At 38.7% G+C, this 18,721-nt stretch overlaps 3 protein-coding genes across 3 annotated transcripts; 1 reads left to right on the forward strand and 2 right to left on the reverse strand.

Moving 5' to 3' along the window:
- Positions 1–354: 354 nt before the first annotated feature.
- gcs2 (glutamate-cysteine ligase regulatory subunit Gcs2) lies at positions 355–1,411 on the reverse strand (the record flags this gene model as incomplete). The annotated part of the gene is made up of 4 exons (XM_056183610.1): positions 355–382; positions 436–1,021; positions 1,083–1,224; positions 1,307–1,411. 4 exons carry the CDS (start codon positions 1,409–1,411, stop codon positions 355–357), a joined length of 861 nt encoding a protein of 286 aa, XP_056039389.1.
- A 604-nt stretch (positions 1,412–2,015) lies between these two features.
- Positions 2,016–4,147, reverse strand: SOMG_04834 (DNA polymerase alpha-associated DNA helicase A; the record flags this gene model as incomplete). Its single annotated transcript, XM_056183611.1, has 4 exons — positions 2,016–3,546; positions 3,597–3,851; positions 3,907–4,079; positions 4,130–4,147. The coding sequence occupies 4 exons, from the start codon at positions 4,145–4,147 to the stop codon at positions 2,016–2,018; spliced, it is 1,977 nt and encodes a 658-aa protein (XP_056038958.1).
- A 266-nt stretch (positions 4,148–4,413) lies between these two features.
- mdn1 (midasin, Mdn1) lies at positions 4,414–18,600 on the forward strand (the record flags this gene model as incomplete). The annotated part of the gene is made up of 1 exon (XM_056183612.1): positions 4,414–18,600. One exon carries the CDS (start codon positions 4,414–4,416, stop codon positions 18,598–18,600), a length of 14,187 nt encoding a protein of 4,728 aa, XP_056039390.1.
- Positions 18,601–18,721: the final 121 nt, after the last annotated feature.

An 18,721-nucleotide genomic window follows, 5' to 3' on the forward strand; every position in this document is an offset into this window, starting at 1 on the left:
GAGCTTGTATACTACTCTAATATTTTGTTTAAGCACCCTTAAAAATCCTAATAATACACCAATCTTCTCGAAGCTCCTTTCGGTTCGGTTTTACGCAAATGGTTTTCAGAAAAGATTCATAGTTTAATGAATTCATGATTATTTCTTATGTCATGGAACACGTGTGCCTAAAGTTGAACTCCGTTTAAAAAGACACTAGAATGAATCGAATACACCACCCAAGATAAACAAGTCAAAATTAGATATATCAGTACATTAAGGTTTAAATATTAACTACATTGTAGCAATAAAACCATAAAAGATCCATGTCAGCAAATAAAGCTATCATGCGCATCCACGAAAGTTTGAGTTTCCTCACATAAAACTTGCTTTCACGAAGTAACTAGAAAAAAAGGAATTAGTGTTTGCAACAAAGAAATAATAAATCAAACATACCCTTTTCTGTGAATGACGGATGTTTTTCTAGAGAGAATTGTATATCGTACAACCCAATCCGCATGAGCCCGTGCTGGTAAATTAGGACAGGCATGGCGTATGGCTTCCGTGATTTCGTTTTCATCAATGAATATTGGGGGATCAGAATGAAAGAAAATTTTTAAACGCTTCTGTTCCGCGTACTTTGCCAAGTCCAAGGGAAGCTTACATTCACCTCCATTATTGATTTGAGTAGATTCGGGTGAGATCTCTACATTAGGAATCAGTTTCTCCAACTCTGGGACACCAAATTCACTGATACCTAAAGTCCCTACTTTTCCCTGACGGACTTTTCCTTCCAGGATTTTCCAAGTATCGATCCAAGATTGAATCTCTTCTTCAGGAACCTCGTCTATGGAAGAATATACTCGCGAATCCGGAGTAACCTTTAACCCTTCTTTCGAAAATACTACATGGGGAAAAGAAGCAACCAGTGTCGAAACATTGTTGATCCCTAGCAACTGATTTAAATACAAGAATACTTGATCAGTGGTCCCACGTCTGCCGTCAAGACTATCATTTTTTCCATCCAAAAAGAACAGCTTCACTAATATACTTCATTAGATTGAATATTCAACTCTCGTCGTCATTTCTTGTATCAAACATACCAATTATTTCATAGTCATCGGCTTTCCCATCCAGATGTTGAAGGGGATCATTTGGAGCAACAAAAATTTTAGTGTGAGCGTCTACCATGTCTCCAGCGTTATTAAGTTCTTGTAAGCTGCCATTTTCCAATGCCTTGATCAACTATTTAAAACTTTAGTAAACCCTCAATTGTCAAACTTTTGCAAACCGTATATTTGTACACAAAAGTTTAAATCCTTCTTACCTCTAGATTTGATACCGAACGAGAAGCGTTCCAAATTCCCGACTTTAAATTCTTAGTCACATCTCCAGTGCATAAAAGAAATTGCTTGACGTCTGAACATCCCATTTCTGTTTTTCAATGTACAATAGTTTCTTTTAATGAAATAAAAAGGAACCAATTGTGTAATAAATATAGTTCTCTTGTTGTTCTTCCTCAATGAATTCCAAAAAACAACAGATTTCCGAGTTTTTTTATAAACTACAGTAATGTCCGTATCCAAATGTTTAGGAACGTTAGAAAAGCCAAAAAAACAATAAAAAGAAAACTTTCGAAAGTCTACAAAGCAGAAATGTACAATGAAGAAGTATGGAAACAGATGATGGGAATTGCTTAGTTATCTAACCAAAAAGAACGGCTTTCCTTCTTTAGAGCTTAGTCATTACTTACACTTTCTGAAATTTCTCATTCAATTTTGTTTTTTATTTTTAGTTTATTTCATGTATTTTTTCATTCTATCATTGAAAGATAAACTCTACCGTAAATAAGTAGCTTTTGAGATTTAAATAGCATTTCTAGTTCTTATTGTAGTTTCGTAAAAAATAAGAGACTTGGAACGTAAGTCCTGGTCAAGCAAGGGCGTAAAGTTTTGATAAACCTAGAATCCTATGGTTCCAAAATCGAAGGCCGCTAAGGTATTCACGAAACCCAAAGAAATATTTAGCATCTTCTATTATTCAAATATGGAAGGTTCAACTTCCATTACAACTGCTTCTTCTTCGAGGAAATTCATCCATCTTTGAAAAAAGTCGCTGGCCCACTTCACAGTATTTCCGTCTCCAACAACACATAATTGTCGCTTTGGTCGGGTAATTGCGACATTCAATCGCTTCTTTTCGGCCAGAAAGCCAACTTCGCGGAAATCATTACTTCTGACCAGCGAAAAAATAATGGCTTCCTTTTCTCGTCCTTGCACTCGATCTACACTGCCCATTTCAACTTCAATTCCTCGAAGCTTCAACATGCTTCGGATTAAAGCAACCTGAGCATTATATGGCGTTACAATGGCCATATCCTCTTCCTTAAGTCCAGCACTCAGTAGCTCTGAAACATGATGGCACACGATTTGCGCTTCCCACTTGTTACTTTTACTATCTTGGTACAAGGTAGTACCCATGTCTTTATCACCATCTTCCTGATAATTACCGTCCGTGTCATAGAAGTATATGGGCGCATCCGTCAACTCGGTTTCTTCAACATATGGTAAATCCATTAGCAAACGCTTCGCTACCGCAGGTGCCGGAATAAGCTTGCCCTCATAAAATGTATTAGAAGGAAACCTGTTGATGAGCTCGTGCATTCGATATTGGATATTCAAAAAGCGTTTTACTTTGTCTCCTTGTATTTTCAACAAACGCTCAAACATAGAAAAATAAGGGTTTTTTGTTTGCAAATTCGGTGAGAGTTGCATATGGTCTCCTGCTAAAATCGCCTTTTTCGCTCCTAAGAGTGCAATCCAACATTGCGGCTCTAAAGCCTGTGAGGCTTCATCTATAATAACCACATCAAATTTTTCATTTCTTAATTGACGCGACCCGGCACCATGTAACGTGCAAAAGACAATATCACTTGTCCTCAAACACTCTGAAACGTTTTGCGATTCATAACGCCTATAATCTTTTCGAAGCTCTCTCACATGTTTATATATTTCCCTTCTTTCTTTTCCACTCTTAGTTTTTCTGATTTTGTTGAGTTCAATGTCAATATCTTCGCTAATACCATTAATAACTTCTCCACAATTCCCACTTCTAGACAAAAAATCCAGAGAATGATTTAAAACACTAGGCAAGAGTCGTGCAGGATGCCCTAACCGTACCATCGGTATTCCATATTGACTAATGCGGTCGACGATATTGTCAACAGACAAATTCGAGGCACCACTGACCAAAACTCTTTTCCCTTTCTTTACAAGTTGACGAATAATTTCGACCAGTGTATGAGTTTTACCGGTTCCAGGTGGTCCATGAATAAGAGCTAACTCCTGAACACCCAAAGAGAAACGAACTGCTTCTTTTTGACCATCATTAAGTTCGTTATTGAAAAAGTTTAGTTCGCTAATCATATCTTCTTCAAGAGAAGTATCGGCTTCCCTTTTTCCTGTCAATGTGTAAAATAATGGCATCCGATATTCGGGCAGGTTTTTCTTCCATTCAATCATGGTATCTTTCATTCGCTCATAAGTTGTGCGATTAGCGAGTTTTACTCTATTATATAATTGATTAGTCTTACCTGCCATCAGTACCAAAAAACTTACATTGACAAGCCCTCAGCTAATGAAGGAACATCCTCTTCCGAGTTGAGAGCAATTGAAATGCTTTTCTCTTGAACTCGTGTTATAACACCTTCGGTAGAAGGGTCAGTTCCTTTGTTTTTATCAACAGATTTTGAAGCTCGAGTATCTGACTTCCCTCCTCCTTGGCTCAATCTCACCACATCTCCTGGAGAAAACGAATTCACGGGTAAGATATCTGAATTACTAAAAGCTGGATCTCTCTCTAATTCAATTACCCTATAATTTTCAAACACTTAGCTGCAATAAAATTTGGTAAACAATATTGCCTTACGTTTTTCCACCAAAACCCGTTCGAATAGAACTTATACGAAGATTAACTAAAGCAATTCCATTCTTTTGGAGAGTCGGCAACGAGTACTTTTTCAATAGAGTCTCGGCTTCTTCAATTTCAACCTTTTGGATTTCTTCGATAAAGTTGAGTTCTTTTTCGGAATACTCTTCAATCTTACATTGTTTGTTAATAAAACAATGTCATGTTTATGTTGTTATATTACCCATGCTTCCTCGGACATGCTCCTTTCTTCAGTTTTCCAGTATTCCAAAACTTCTCAATCAGAGCACAAAATTTCAAGAGTTCTCTATGGAATATATCTTTCACTGTCACGTTAAACTAACCAAATATTATGTTTCCAAGCAAGTACAGTTATTTTATACAAGTTTGCGGTCAAGTGGTGGTGACTACAAATAACGAAATGGAAGGAAATTCAATTTTCAAATAAACGCCAGAGAATAGTAGCTGGTACAATTCAGCTTTTGCACTCTACCAACGCTCAAGGGGATGGACGAGCTGATTGAGTGGGTTGTAATATACCCTCAAATTTTTGATATTTTAGAGCATATTAAATATGTTCCCACAACTCTTTTGCAGCGAATTCGCTTACATCGCTCTTGGTCAAAAGTAGACTACGATTTATGGTTTTTGTACGCGTCTGATGAAAAACGAAAGGGCTGTAAAATCGATTGCTATGGGCAATTGTACTCATATGATGAGTTCCTTGTGCTTGAAGATCAAAGAATTGCCAAATTAAATGAGCTAGCTAAAACTCGCAGTTCTAGCGAGAACTCATACTTTTTACGACAATTGTTATCAAATGCAAAAATAAATCATGTTCCGCTCGTTGAATTGGGTGGTGAGCTTTTCTTCCAGTTCAATGAACCTCTGCCCACCACTCTTGTGCAAACAGAAAGCGTTAAAGAAAATCTTAATCGTGTAAGTCCTTTTCTTGTAAGAAAGCAGCCTTTGCTCCTGGCTGGCCCAGAAGGCATGGGAAAGACATATTTTATAACTCAAATTGCTGCCTTACTTGGACAAAGGATAGTTCGTATCCACCTTACGGACTCTACCGATCCTAAAATGCTAATAGGAACGTACACTTGCCCTCGTCCAGGTGAATTTGAATGGCAACCGGGTGTTTTAACCCAAGCTGTGAGACACGGAAAATGGCTTTTGTTAAGCAATATAGAAAAAGCACCTGCCGAGGTTTTAAGTATATTGTTGCCTTTGCTAGAAAAACGACAACTTGTAGTTCCCTCCCGAGGGGAAACTATTTATGCAGCAAATTCTTTCCAAGTTTTTGCAACGACTTCTTCAAACTCCACTATATTGGGACAAAGACTTTGGAAGACTATTGAGATGGTTTCTGCTCCTCATGAATGTATCGAAATTGTTTCAACAATATATCCAGAGCTTTCTTCCATTTCCCGTACCCTATTTTCTGTTTATAATGATATTTATGATCTCTTTTTAAATAGAACATTTCTTGCAGTTTCTAGGGTATATCGGCGGTTATGCCTCCGCGATTTTTACAAATTTATGAAGCGCGTTGCTTTTCTGTATAGACATTATCATGTGTCTGTTGATCATACAACAATCCCCCAAGAGCTTCAAGATGCTGTTTTTAAAGAAGCTATTGATGTATTCAGTGCTTTTATACCAAATAAACAGGGTATAGATAATGTCGTGCGTAACATTGCCATTGACTTAAATGTATCACCTGAAAAAGCTGAGCATTTTTTCGAAACCATTCCTTCTTTCCATGATTCTGAGACTGCGGTCACGGTTGGCAGATCTAAATTGCCCAAAGTATCTTCTAGTGGTTTCTCTAGTAGTAATCCATATGCTTTTACTTCTTCCTCTTTGTCATTGCTAGAAAAGATATCTGTTGCTGTTCAAACTAATGAACCTTTACTGCTTGTTGGTGAAACAGGTACGGGTAAAACAACTACCGTACAGCTTTTGGCTAATTTGTTGGGTCAAAGAGTCACTGTTATCAACATGTCCCAGCAAACAGAATCATCAGATATGCTTGGCGGTTATAAGCCCATAAACGTTACTACACTAGGCCTTCCTTTACATGAAGAATTCTTGAGTCTGTTTGAAACCACTTTTAGTGTAAAGAAAAACATGAAATTTTTAGCAGCAGCCTCTACTTCTGCCAGAAGATTTAGATGGAAAACCTGTTTAAAAATATGGAATGAGGCCTTAGCGCTATCTAAATCGCTTTTCTCCAGGACGCGGTCTCAGGAAAACCCTGTGAAGCGTCAAAAGAGATTGGCAAATCAACCAGCTTTAGAAAATCGTTGGAAAATGTTTAGAGAAGAAGTTGAACAATTTAGTAAAATGCTTGAAGGTGGCTCAAAAAGTTTTATGTTTTCTTTCGTTGAAGGTGCATTGGTTAAAGCTATACGTTCAGGGCAATGGGTTTTGTTGGATGAGATAAATTTAGCATCCATGGAAACCTTAGAACCTATTGGGCAATTGTTAAATTCTTATGAACCTGGCATCTTACTAAGCGATCGTGGTGATGTTAATCCTGTTACACCTCACCCTAATTTCAGGTTATTTGGTTGTATGAATCCTTCAACGGACGTGGGCAAACGGGAGTTAGAAACTTCGCTTAGGTCCCGTTTTACAGAAATCTACGTTGAATCTCCTGATAGAAACCTTTCAGACTTATTATCAATCATAAGTAAATATATAGGAACTCTTTGTATTGGTGATGATTACGTTATTCGTGATATTGCCGAGTTATACCAGATTGCCAAACGCCTTTCTGTTGATGGTTCCCTAGTTGATGGTGCCGGACAGAAGCCTCATTATACCATTCGTACATTGAGCAGAACACTATGCTATGTGGCAGAAATTGTACCTATTTATGGTCTTAGACGTTCCTTATATGAAGGTTTTTCTATGTCATTCTTAACTTTGCTTGATCAAAATAGTGAAAACATACTATACAAATTTATTGAACGCTATACGTTAGGAGAGATATCGGTTCAACAGAAGAATGCTATTCTTAGGCAAATTCCAAAACGACCGGACGTCGGTGATTATATCGCCTTCTGTCACTATTGGCTCAGAAAGGGTTCATTTCCTGTTAGAGATCAGGAACATTACATTGTAACTCCCTTCGTACAAAAAAATCTCCTAAATATTACTCGTGCTTGCTCGACTAGAATGTTTCCAATTTTAATACAGGGTCCTACATCTAGTGGTAAAACGAGCATGATCGAATACATAGCCGGTAAAACGGGTCATAAATTTGTGAGAATTAATAATCACGAACATACCGATCTTCAAGAGTATCTCGGCTCATATGTAACGGATGACAAGGGTTCTTTGGTTTTCAGAGAAGGTATCCTCGTCGAAGCTCTTAGAAACGGTTACTGGATTGTACTTGACGAGCTGAACTTAGCTCCCACTGACGTTTTGGAGGCTTTGAACCGTCTTCTTGATGATAACCGTGAATTGTTCATTCCCGAAACGGAATCGCTCGTGAAACCACATCCTGACTTTATGCTATTTGCAACCCAAAACCCGCCCGGTGTTTACGCTGGTCGTAAACACTTATCTCGCGCATTTCGAAATAGGTTTTTGGAAATTCATTTTGACGATATTCCTGAAAATGAACTTGAAACTATTTTGCATATGCGTTGTAAAATAGCTCCGTCTTACGCTGCAAAAATTGTTCAAGTATTCCGTGAACTTTCTCTTCGTCGCCAAAGTACCAGAATTTTTGAACAGAAAAATTCCTTTGCTACTCTTAGAGACTTGTTCCGCTGGGCTTTTCGTGATGCAGTAGGTTATCAACAACTCGCTGAAAACGGATATATGCTCCTGGCAGAACGAGCACGCGATCCAAAAGATAAATTTGCAGTACAAGAGGTGATTGAGAAAGTGATGAAGATCAAAATTAATACTGACAATCTGTATAATTTGGACTTTATAGACTCAATTAGGACTGATGCTAAAGTTGGTCCCCTTGATAATGTCATATGGACCGCGCCAATGATTCGGTTATTTTCCTTAGTTTGGCACTGCCTTCAAGCTAAGGAGCCTGTTTTACTAGTTGGTGATACCGGCTGCGGTAAAACCACTGTGTGTCAGGTTTTGGCTGAATGTCTCTCCAAACAATTACATATTGTCAACGCTCACCAAGATACAGAGAATGGCGATATTATTGGAGCTCAAAGACCTTTGCGTAATCGATCTCTCATTAACAACACACTTCATATTCAACTTTCTGAGAAGTTTAATGTAGCTCAAGAGGATTACCCTGTTGAGGACTTGATCTCAAAATTTGACAGCCTTTCTCATTCAGAAAAAAATGATGACTTATCTGTTGTTATTGAAAAACACATAAAAAAGATTAACTCCTTATTTGAGTGGCACGATGGTGCCCTTGTTTCAGCAATGAAAGGTGGAGATTTTTTCTTGCTTGATGAAATTAGTCTTGCTGATGATTCTGTACTTGAAAGACTCAACAGTGTTCTTGAGATTTCGAGGACATTAACATTAGTTGAACATAATGATGCTGCTGCTGTTTTAACTGCCGAGGATGGATTTGCATTTTTTGCGACCATGAATCCCGGAGGTGACTACGGAAAAAAGGAACTTTCTCCTGCTTTGAGAAATCGATTTACAGAAATTTGGGTACCTCCAATGACTTCGGTTGACGATATTCTTCAAATCGTAGAAGGGAAATTAATTCCTACCAAAAAACACCTTGGTGAACCATTAGTACAATACGCTCACTGGCACAGTAACGTCTACCAGAGTGGCAACATAATATCAATTAGAGATGTTTTATCGGCCGTTGATTTTATAAATTCTTCTGAGCTTAGTGACGATAAGGCCATATTATTCCATGCTGTTTCGATGGTATTTATTGACGCACTTGGTGCTATATCCGCGGTTGGTTTTGGCAGAAATAGGAACTTACTTTTTGATGAGCGTAACAAATGTGCATCCAAATTGGGTGCACTTTGTGGAAGTGATTTTACATACTCTGTTACCGAGAATTTAATGATAAGATTTACCGAATCTTCTTTCTATATTGGAGACTTCGATATCAAATTGGGATCTAACGTAAATCCTGACTCCACTTATAACCTCAGGACACACACTACCAAAGTTAACGCTGCTAAGGTGGTTCGTGCTCTGCAAGTTCGAAAGCCAATCCTTTTAGAAGGCAGCCCCGGTGTCGGCAAGACAAGTCTGATATCGGCTTTGGCCCGAGAGTGTGGTTATCCATTGGTTCGAATTAATCTCTCTGACCAAACTGATTTAATGGATCTTTTCGGCTCTGATGCACCTGTTAGTGGAGGTGAAGGTGGCCAGTTTGCTTGGCGTGATGCTCCGTTCTTATCTGCAATGCGTCATGGACATTGGGTTCTTCTTGATGAATTGAATTTAGCTTCTCAAACAGTATTGGAAGGCTTAAATGCTTGTCTCGATCATCGTGGTGAAGCTTATATACCAGAACTGGACAGAGTATTCAAAGCGCATCCAACTTTTAGAGTGTTTGCGGCACAGAATCCACAAAACCAAGGTGGTGGCAGAAAAGGACTTCCTAAATCTTTTGTTAACCGATTTACTGTAGTCTATGTCGAGCCTTTGCTGCAAAGCGATATGCTTGAAATAGCTAGCCAAAACTATCGCCAAGTTGATGAAAACATGCGATTGCATATCATCGAGTTCATGTTCAAGCTTCAAGAGTATGTTGAGATTGATGCTTCGTTTGGAGTTAGTGGTAGCCCATGGGAGTTCAACTTACGTGACGCCATGCGTTGGTTACAGCTCTTATCTGAAGCCGAAAAATATACATGTGTTTCTCCAGCTGAGTATTTGGAGGTTGTGGTATTGCATCGAATGCGAACAAATAATGATCGCCAACGCGTGATCAGGCTATTTGAAGAAGTGTTCGGTGTAAAATATGAACCACGCATAATTAGTTCTGAGCTAGATTCAAATGTCCTGAAAGTTGGCCATTCATTTCTGGAGAGAAGTTCACTCACTCAAGACACAGCTTTAGACGACACTAAGCTGTTGCAATCTCAATACGATGTGGTCGAGTCTATGATTACTTGCATAAACAAAAATTGGCCTTGTATTTTGGTAGGTCCTTCGGCTTCTGGTAAGACGTGCACTATTCGACTCCTTGCAGCTGTCTGTGGCGTAGATTTGAAGGAAATGGCAATTAATTCGGAAATTGACACCATGGATTTATTAGGTGAATATGAACAGGTTGATATTTCTAGAAAGATTTCTGCCTTCTTGTTGGACTTGTCCCATAATGTTCTAAATCTTCTTATAGAGCACAGAGACCTTGAGGAAATACTTAAAGGGACATCACTTTTGAGAGTTTTACAAACCAGCTTTGTTACACTTGATGAAGGCCTCCATACTTTGGAGTGGGTAATAGCCGAAATTCGATCTATTCGACATCATACCGCCATCTTTAAACACTTGCGACCATACTTCACTCTGGCAGGCAAGCTAATTAAAGAAGCGTCTGTGCCCGCAACAGGAAAATTTGAATGGATAGATGGCTATTTATTAAGAGCAGTCGAGAATGGTCACTGGTTGGTTCTCGATAACGCCAATCTTTGCAGTCCCGCTGTGCTTGATCGTCTTAATTCTTTATTAGAATACGGCGGTACTCTGACTGTTAACGAAAGACCCACGGAATCCGGAATGCCAAAGGTCATAAAGCCTCATCCTAATTTCCGACTCTTTTTAACAGTGAACCCTTTTTATGGAGAGCTTTCAAGATCGATGAGGAATCGGGGTGTTGAAATTTATATGTTGAACAATGGTCTAACGTCTTTGGATCATCGTCAACTTTCAGTGCTATTACCTTCCCCCATTTGCTCTGCCGTAGACGCGGGATCATCTAGCTTTTCTTTTGTCATTGACATTCATAGACGTCTAAATGAGTTTCCAACAACACTCGTATCACCATACGTAATAGCCGCTGTTGTCTTTAGCTATTTCTCGAATGATCAGTTGGATTGTCTAAAAAAACTTTCTGATGATAATAAGAAAACGCTCTCAATTGAGAAGTCACCTTATATACACGCGTTGGAACAAGCTGATTTTTCGAATTGTCAAACTCCTAATGAGGTACTTACCTATATCAAAGCTTATGATTATCCGTTGTTATCAGCATCAATGAGCCTTGTTTCTATTATGAACGATTTCACAAATATCGCATCCTCAAATTGCGGGTCTGAAGTATTTTGGAAGGCTTATTTGTTGAACATTCTTTACGCTGCTCAATTCGACTTAAAGCATCTTAATCAAGAAGTTTATTCTTCCGTACAATCTGGCTCTATAAATACTTACGTTCTTAAAAGCGCATACGCATTCTTACATGGTGTCTCTTATTATAAAGGTGCTTTATCTTCAGTTTGGAAGCTTTTGAATGACCTAAGTGTTTACATTTACAATTCAATTGATAAATTACGTAAAGACAGTTCGTTAGCAAGTGTTGACGATCTTCAAAATTTTCTTAACTTAATTGCACTGTGGAAGAGCATGTATGAATGGACTGGTACTTTTGAGTTCGATTTCAGTAGGTTCCATTGCTATTCATTAATGCTTAAGGAATGGTCATCTAAGTTTGTCTCTGATCATAACTCAGAATATTTAGATGCCCCACATAATCTCATTAATAAATTTACTGAGGCGTTGCAGTTATCTACTGGTGAACATATGCAAAATATTTGGTCCGAGTACCATCCGCTAGTACCCAAAACGAAGGAGCACTGGTCGTTATGGTCAAAAATTGACATTCTGTTAAAGGAATATTTGCGTGCAAATACTCCTTCTTTGGGCATGGAAGCTACAGCTTCTCATGTTGTTACTACGACTTTATCATTGCTTATGAAAGTGACTCAACAACATGAATCTCAGGATTTGCAGTCATATATGCAAATTTTGGAAGAAGGTGTAGTAGCACTTAAAAACTCTAAACAGGATCAGCTTCCTGAAGCATTTTATTCAACATTCAGTTGTTTGGCGGCCTCGGATCTATTAACAATATACACAGCCGATCTCAATAATTTCAGCGTTTCATCTGAAGCATTTACAAATTATGTGCGCGCTGCTCTGTATACGAGAGGCTCAATAAGTCCACTATCCGTCCTCACCAGTCTCAATTTTAATGCATCTCAAATTCCTTTTGCAATTCTTTTTGATTATGATTTCTTTTCTTTAGTTAACGGAAAAACGTTCGATTTAATCACACGTGCCTTTGCTTCAATTGATGAACAACTGAATATGGCTTCTGTTAAAAGATACGAAGATATGCACCACACCCTAATGAGGCATATAACTGAACGTTCTAAGCACTTTACTGAAAATCCTTTAGAAAGAGCTAGTATCTTGCTGTTACAACGGATTCCGCTGCTCATAATTCCTGAAATCAAAGGTGATAGACTCTCTGCAGATGAGGAGAAAATAATAAGACCGTTGACATTACCATACGGAGAGTTGAAAGAGCAATCCGTTTTAATTGTGGATGATATTGTGTCCTACTTGGAAAGTAGTGCACGTTTCAAAACATCATACAAAAAGCATATTTTGAATGCATTAGGTTATTTGCGGCAGTCGTTGTCGACCGCTAATCATGAGAATGCCTGTAAGAATCAGGCTGCTGCTTACATCCATTTTGCGTATGGTTTGTTGCTTGCCTATGTTCCTGATAAGCCTTATGATCCAGCCCTTCTACCTTTATTATCTTCTGCAAATGGCAAGGGGGTCTTAAATTCGCTTTCTGGAGAGCTAGAAGTTGTAAAGATGATGGAAGATAATAAGTCTGGCAAGGAAGAAAACCTACTCACCAAGTCAATTTCTTTGCGCATGGAGGAAATAAATAAGTCTATTCCGACTAGTACTGGTGTTTTCCGTTCTCTTGAAAGTAATAGTACCTCTTTGTTTGATGAATTGCGATTTTTGATGGATAACGTTGTGAATAACTCATACGCTCTCGATTTGTCATTAAAACTTATGCAAAACCCAGACAACTCGACGTTAGAGGAAGCTAAAATATTCAAATATAAATGGACTGCTTTCGTTGGAAGATTGCGTGAAGCATATTCTCAATATACTGATATATTCGAGATAGTTATTTCTTTGATTAGTTACATCATTTACGGTATTGATATGCTCGTCGCACAAGCTAGAAGGTTGCTGGACAATCGGGTCAGTGCATCCGCTTCTTTGATGTCTCACTTAGTTAGTCCTAAGAAATTATCAAAGCCGCTTTTGTTCGAAGATGTGCAGGATATTATACGGTTAACTTCTGACTTACAATTAAATGCAGCATTGAAATTTGAGGTTTTATTGTTCGCAACGGCGAAACTATGTAAGGAGAAGAATGACCTTCCTCAATCTTCGGCAGCCAAGTCATTCACTGTTTTGGCAAGCGAGTTTTTCGCATATCATACGAAAATTGTTCAGAAAGAGCAAGAAGAGGAAGAAGAAAAACACAGACTTTTCCGCCAGAGAGGCCTGAACCTTGAGAATAACGAATACATGCAGGTATTTATAAATTATGATGAAGAAGTTGAAGAACAACCAGAAGAGAAACTAGAAAGAACTAGATTTTCTCAGCTTCAATATGCATTTTGGACTCTTTATAAAAGCTTTTTTATTGGGACTGAAGAGACATGCTCTACCGAGCAGCTTCTAGACATTGGTTCTTATTTAATTAGAAGGTTAGGACTTTCAGATTTTGAAAAATCGATTTCCGCGGACTTCGATATAGTGGCTGCCGTTCTCTGTTTAGGTGTCAAATCTTCCAAGGATGCAGCTAACTATTGGTCACCTCCTGTCTACAACTTTTACTCTGATCCGCTCCCTTTTAAATTGATTGAAGTGCGAGAAATACTGGTAGGGTTACAGTCACATACCAATTCGTTATTGAAATCATGGCCTGATAATTTTGTTTTGAGAGGTCTGAAAGAGGCTACCGATTTAACACTAGGTATGTCAGTTTTTACCCCCATAGCACAAATGTTGGCCAAAATTGAGCGGCTGCATCATTTATTGTCAGAATGGGAGAAGCTTGCCAGTCGACAGTTTTCTTTAGTAAGTGACATGGATTTAATTAAAAGTAAAATTATTGAGTGGAGACAATTTGAGCTATCGAATTGGAAGAACTTATTATTATGGGAAGAATATAAACTCGTGGAGAAAACGTATCCTCGATTATATACCATTTTGGATTTTGTGATATTGCAGCCTCATTTTCGAAAGTGTACCTTGGACAAGCTATCTTTGAACGAAATCGCCTCCGTCATTCTGCAATTTTTTAACGGCTTGAGTGTTGGAGAATATCGTCCCTGTCTCAGTAATTTGCTTACTTTCGTAAAACATTTGGAAGTCCTGAACGAATGGGAGGGGTTATGTGCTACACTTCAGCAAATCTATTCTTACCTAAAGTTATTTGAAAACAATATAACACACTTTATAGATGTGCAGCGTGAGGATTTAGAGAAGAAAATCAAGGAAAGAATATTACTTATGAGCTGGAAAGACACCAATGTCTATGCTCTTAAAGAGAATGCCAGAAAGAGTCACATGGAGCTGTATAAGACCTTACATAAATATAGAGAGGTTCTGCGCCAACCCGTGACTCCTCATATGTCCCAAAAACTCCATTGGGAAATGTTGCTTAAACCAATAAACTTACACACAGAAACTTTGAAGGAAGAGGTGACAGTCGATTATTCTGGTTTGGCTCTTGATAATGCCGTCTATGCGAACTTGCCTGCCAGATTTTACAACACGGAATCAACTGTACAAGTGATGAAATCACTCTTGAAGTTTTCATATCCTGCTAATACTTCGTTTACACAAGCAGTTGACGAAATAGTGAATAGTGCCCATGAATTGTTTAAGCTTACGCCATCTTCAGCTAATGATGAGAATATTTCAGAAATTAAATATTTGAAGACCCGAAAACATCTGCTTATGGTAAATACTTATAAGACCCTGCATGGCTTTGGCTTTCAATACAGGGTTAGGGCGGGTGTAGAAGAAACAATGAAATCCCTCCAAAATTTGTTTTCGAGTATACCTGCTTTCCCAAAGTCTTTTGATTTGATTGATGATCTAAACACATCACTCTCAACAGTTCTCGACTTGATCCCCAAAGTACATCGTCTACCTGGTAATCAGCATGATGACCTTACCACGCCAGAAGTGACAAGGGCTATCGGACTTTTTGATAGTGCTCTAAGTTGGTTACTTGAAGAACGTTTGAGTCTAGTTAATTTTGCTAAATCTCTGGAACGTATCAAGTCTGCGTACCAAGGTATCGGAATAGACGAGTCTTTGAAGCTTAATTTTACCACCTCAATGTTCAAACAAGCCGATAATTTTAATTATAAGGACTTCAAAAATTATTTAACGGAATTATCGACATTGTGTTCAATTTATTCAGTGGTTCTATCTAAACATCATCAAATAATATCCAACGGTGGTTACGCATCTGTATCAACTCGTTTGTCAGAATACAGTTCGCAGTTCGCAAGAGATATGATTGCCCATTCAAATCCTCTCTTCATGTCCGACCAACAACTTGGTTGTTTGGAGTCCACAAAGGCAACGGTAAATGAATTAGTTTGCTACAGTGAAGATCATGCCTCGTCTATGCCTGAAGCTTTGTATTGGTCAAAGTCCATAGTATCTTCTGTAAAACCCGAGTCTGCGTTTCTGGACAAGAAGATTAGCGATTTGGATATGCGTTATCCGGCCTTTGAAAAATTGACTGCTTTATTTGATCAAATACTGTCATCAGCAGAGGAGGTTTCTAAATGTGTCAAATCCTTAGAAAGCGAAAACACTGACAGTACTCTGTATGACGAAAGTGTTTTAATCAATAAGCTTCTAGCTGCATTTAAGCTTGACTTGTTTGTATCCAAGTTGTCCGACCTCAAGAAGTTCTTTGAAAACAAAGACTTAGATTCGGATAGTATGCGTCTTTTTATGCACTTTCTTCCTGTATGTGAACAGTACATTTTTTCAGCCGAAAAAGCTTTTACATACATTTTGGTAAAGCATGTGAAGGAATCACGAAGTTTGCATAAGATTGCTTCATTATTTTTGATGGTTGCTTCCAACGGTTTCTGTACTCCTGACATTCCTCAAGACGACGAAAATGCTCGGGAAGGCGGTGATTTGGAATCCGGCACTGGCCTTGGCTCTGGTTCTGGTGCAAAAGATATTTCCGATACCGTGAACGAAGATGACGATCTCGAAGAACTTGCAAATGAAGAGGACACTAATGAACAGGACGAACTGGAGGAAAATTCTGAGGCTCGTGAACTAGATACAGAAATGAGTGGTGCTACTAAAGACGCACCTGCTTCCGACGTCGAAAGTAATTCAGATGATGAAGAAAAAGAACTTGATGAGGAGATAAATAAAGACAACGAGGGGCTATCTGAAGACCTAAATGAGAAGATGTGGGATGAGCCCAATGAAGAAGACTTGGGTGGAAATGAAGAGAAGTCTAATGAACAATCTGTTCAAAATAACACTAGCGACCTTGTTTCCAAAGAAGAGGAGAATGGTGATTCCAATGAGCTGGAAACCCCCGAAAATAATAACAAAGAAGAGGAAAGTGACAGTGATGCTCCTGGTATCGAGGATGAAGTTCAGCAAGAAGCCCCGGAAGACGCTCCGCAACAGCCGGAAAACAATGAAATCCTTGAGCTTCCAGATGACCTGAAGCTCGATGAAGGAAAAGAGGAAGAAGGCGGTGGTGACGAAGATATGCCGGAAGATGTTGAAGATACTAAGGAAGAAGTTGAAAAAGAAAACGAAAAAGAGCAGGCTGAAGAGTTTGAAGAATATGACGCACAAGACAATATAGAGGAAGATATAAAAGAAGAGGAAGGTTTTGCTTCTCAGGATGAGGCTGTGAACGAGGAAGATCAGGCGAATGAAGTAGGTGAAGCAGAGGATGAAGGAGAAGCAGAAAATGAAGGATCTCCTGAGGACGATAAAGAACAACAAGAGAATGCGCTTGATGAAGAAGTTCCAGAAGAAAATTACAATGAGGATGCTGCAGACGAGCCCAAAGATAGCACGAGTGGACAGGATGATGCTTCTAAGTCAGCATCAGCTCAAATGGACTCTGGAGATACAGTCGATGCTGCCGATGAGGATGTTACTGACGGCGATGCTGAAGGCGCTGCTGAAAGTGGCGAGCAAGGGGCAGGTGCTACTGCTGGAGAACAAAATGATGCTGAAGCAACAACCGATCAAGAGAATAAAGCATCAGAGGAAGCAGAATCTGCAGACAGACAATATCAAAGTCTTGGTGATCAGTTACGCGAATGGCAACGAGCTCGTCAAATTCAAGAGCGTCAAACAGAAAACACTGAGAAAGAAGCTGATAGCCAGCAAAAGAATATTGACGATGCTACCGAGTTTGCTCACATAGCTGAGGAAGAAGAAGAAGATACTCAAGCTTTAGGCAACGCTGATAAAGAGCAAGTTAAAAGCCTCAATGTTAATGAAGACCAAGAAGAAGATGTGAACGCTCCTGAACCTATGGACATGGATGCTCAGCTAGACGTGAATGATAGTCAACCAAAGGAAGATCAAGAAACAAGTTTGGAGTCAAAACAAGTTTCCGAAAGTACAGATAAGTCAAGAGTTGACTATTTAAAAACCGGAAATGTAATTCATCAACCTAGTTTTGATCAAGACTTAGAGGAGTACGACGATATTGAAGGTGCCATGGAGAATGAAGGTGTTATTACAACCACCAAAGCCCCTGCTTCCATCTCAATAGATGAGGCTCGCGTGAGTTGGCAGCAGCATGAGGAATCAACCAGGCAGCTTTCAATCGAGCTCTGTGAACAACTTCGTCTAATCTTGGAACCCACTCTAGCAACCAAGATGCAAGGTGATTTCCGCACGGGTAAGCGTCTGAACATGAAACGGATTATTCCATACATCGCATCTCAATTTAAGAAAGACAAAATCTGGATGCGCCGCGTAAAACCTAGTAAGCGAACGTATCAAGTTATGATTGCAATTGACGATTCTAAATCGATGAGTGAATCTAATAGTACAAAGCTTGCTTTGGAAACTTTAGCCTTAGTGACGAAATCCTTATCTTTGCTTGAAGTTGGTCAAATTGCAGTGATGAAATTTGGCGATGAGCCTGAATTACTCCATCCTTTTGACAAACCTTTCTCCTCTGAAGTTGGTGCAGACATATTCTCACACTTTTCTTTTGAGCAATCCGGAACAAATGTTTTATCTCTTACGGATGCCTCTATGCGTCTGTTCAATTATGCTGGTACTAACCTGCAAGTGAGCAATAAGACTGATCTGAGACAGCTTGAAATTATCATTTCCGATGGTATTTGTGAAGACCATGATACTATTCGTAGAATTCTTCGACGTGCTCAAGAAGAAAAAGTAATGATTGTTTTTGTTATTCTTGACAATGTTAACGATATGAAAAAATCGTCTGTGCTGGATATCAACAAAGTACACTACATTACAAAAGAAGATGGAACTATGGAATTGAACATTCAACCATATATTGATGAGTTTGCTTTTGAATACTACTTGGTAGTAAGGAACATAGAAGAACTTCCTCAGTTGTTATCTTCTGCCTTACGACAGTGGTTTCAACAAATGTCTAGTACTTAGTCAGTACGTTTCTTTTTCTTTTTTTTTTGTTTTAATATTTACCATGAAAAACGTGAACATATATTATAAAAGGATATTTTGGGTTGGTTTGGAAATTTTGGAGATTATAAGTTAATTTAAT

Source organism: Schizosaccharomyces osmophilus, chromosome 3 (genome assembly GCF_027921745.1).
Source record: "Schizosaccharomyces osmophilus chromosome 3, complete sequence".
NCBI classification, from domain to species: Eukaryota; Fungi; Ascomycota; class Schizosaccharomycetes; order Schizosaccharomycetales; family Schizosaccharomycetaceae; genus Schizosaccharomyces; species Schizosaccharomyces osmophilus.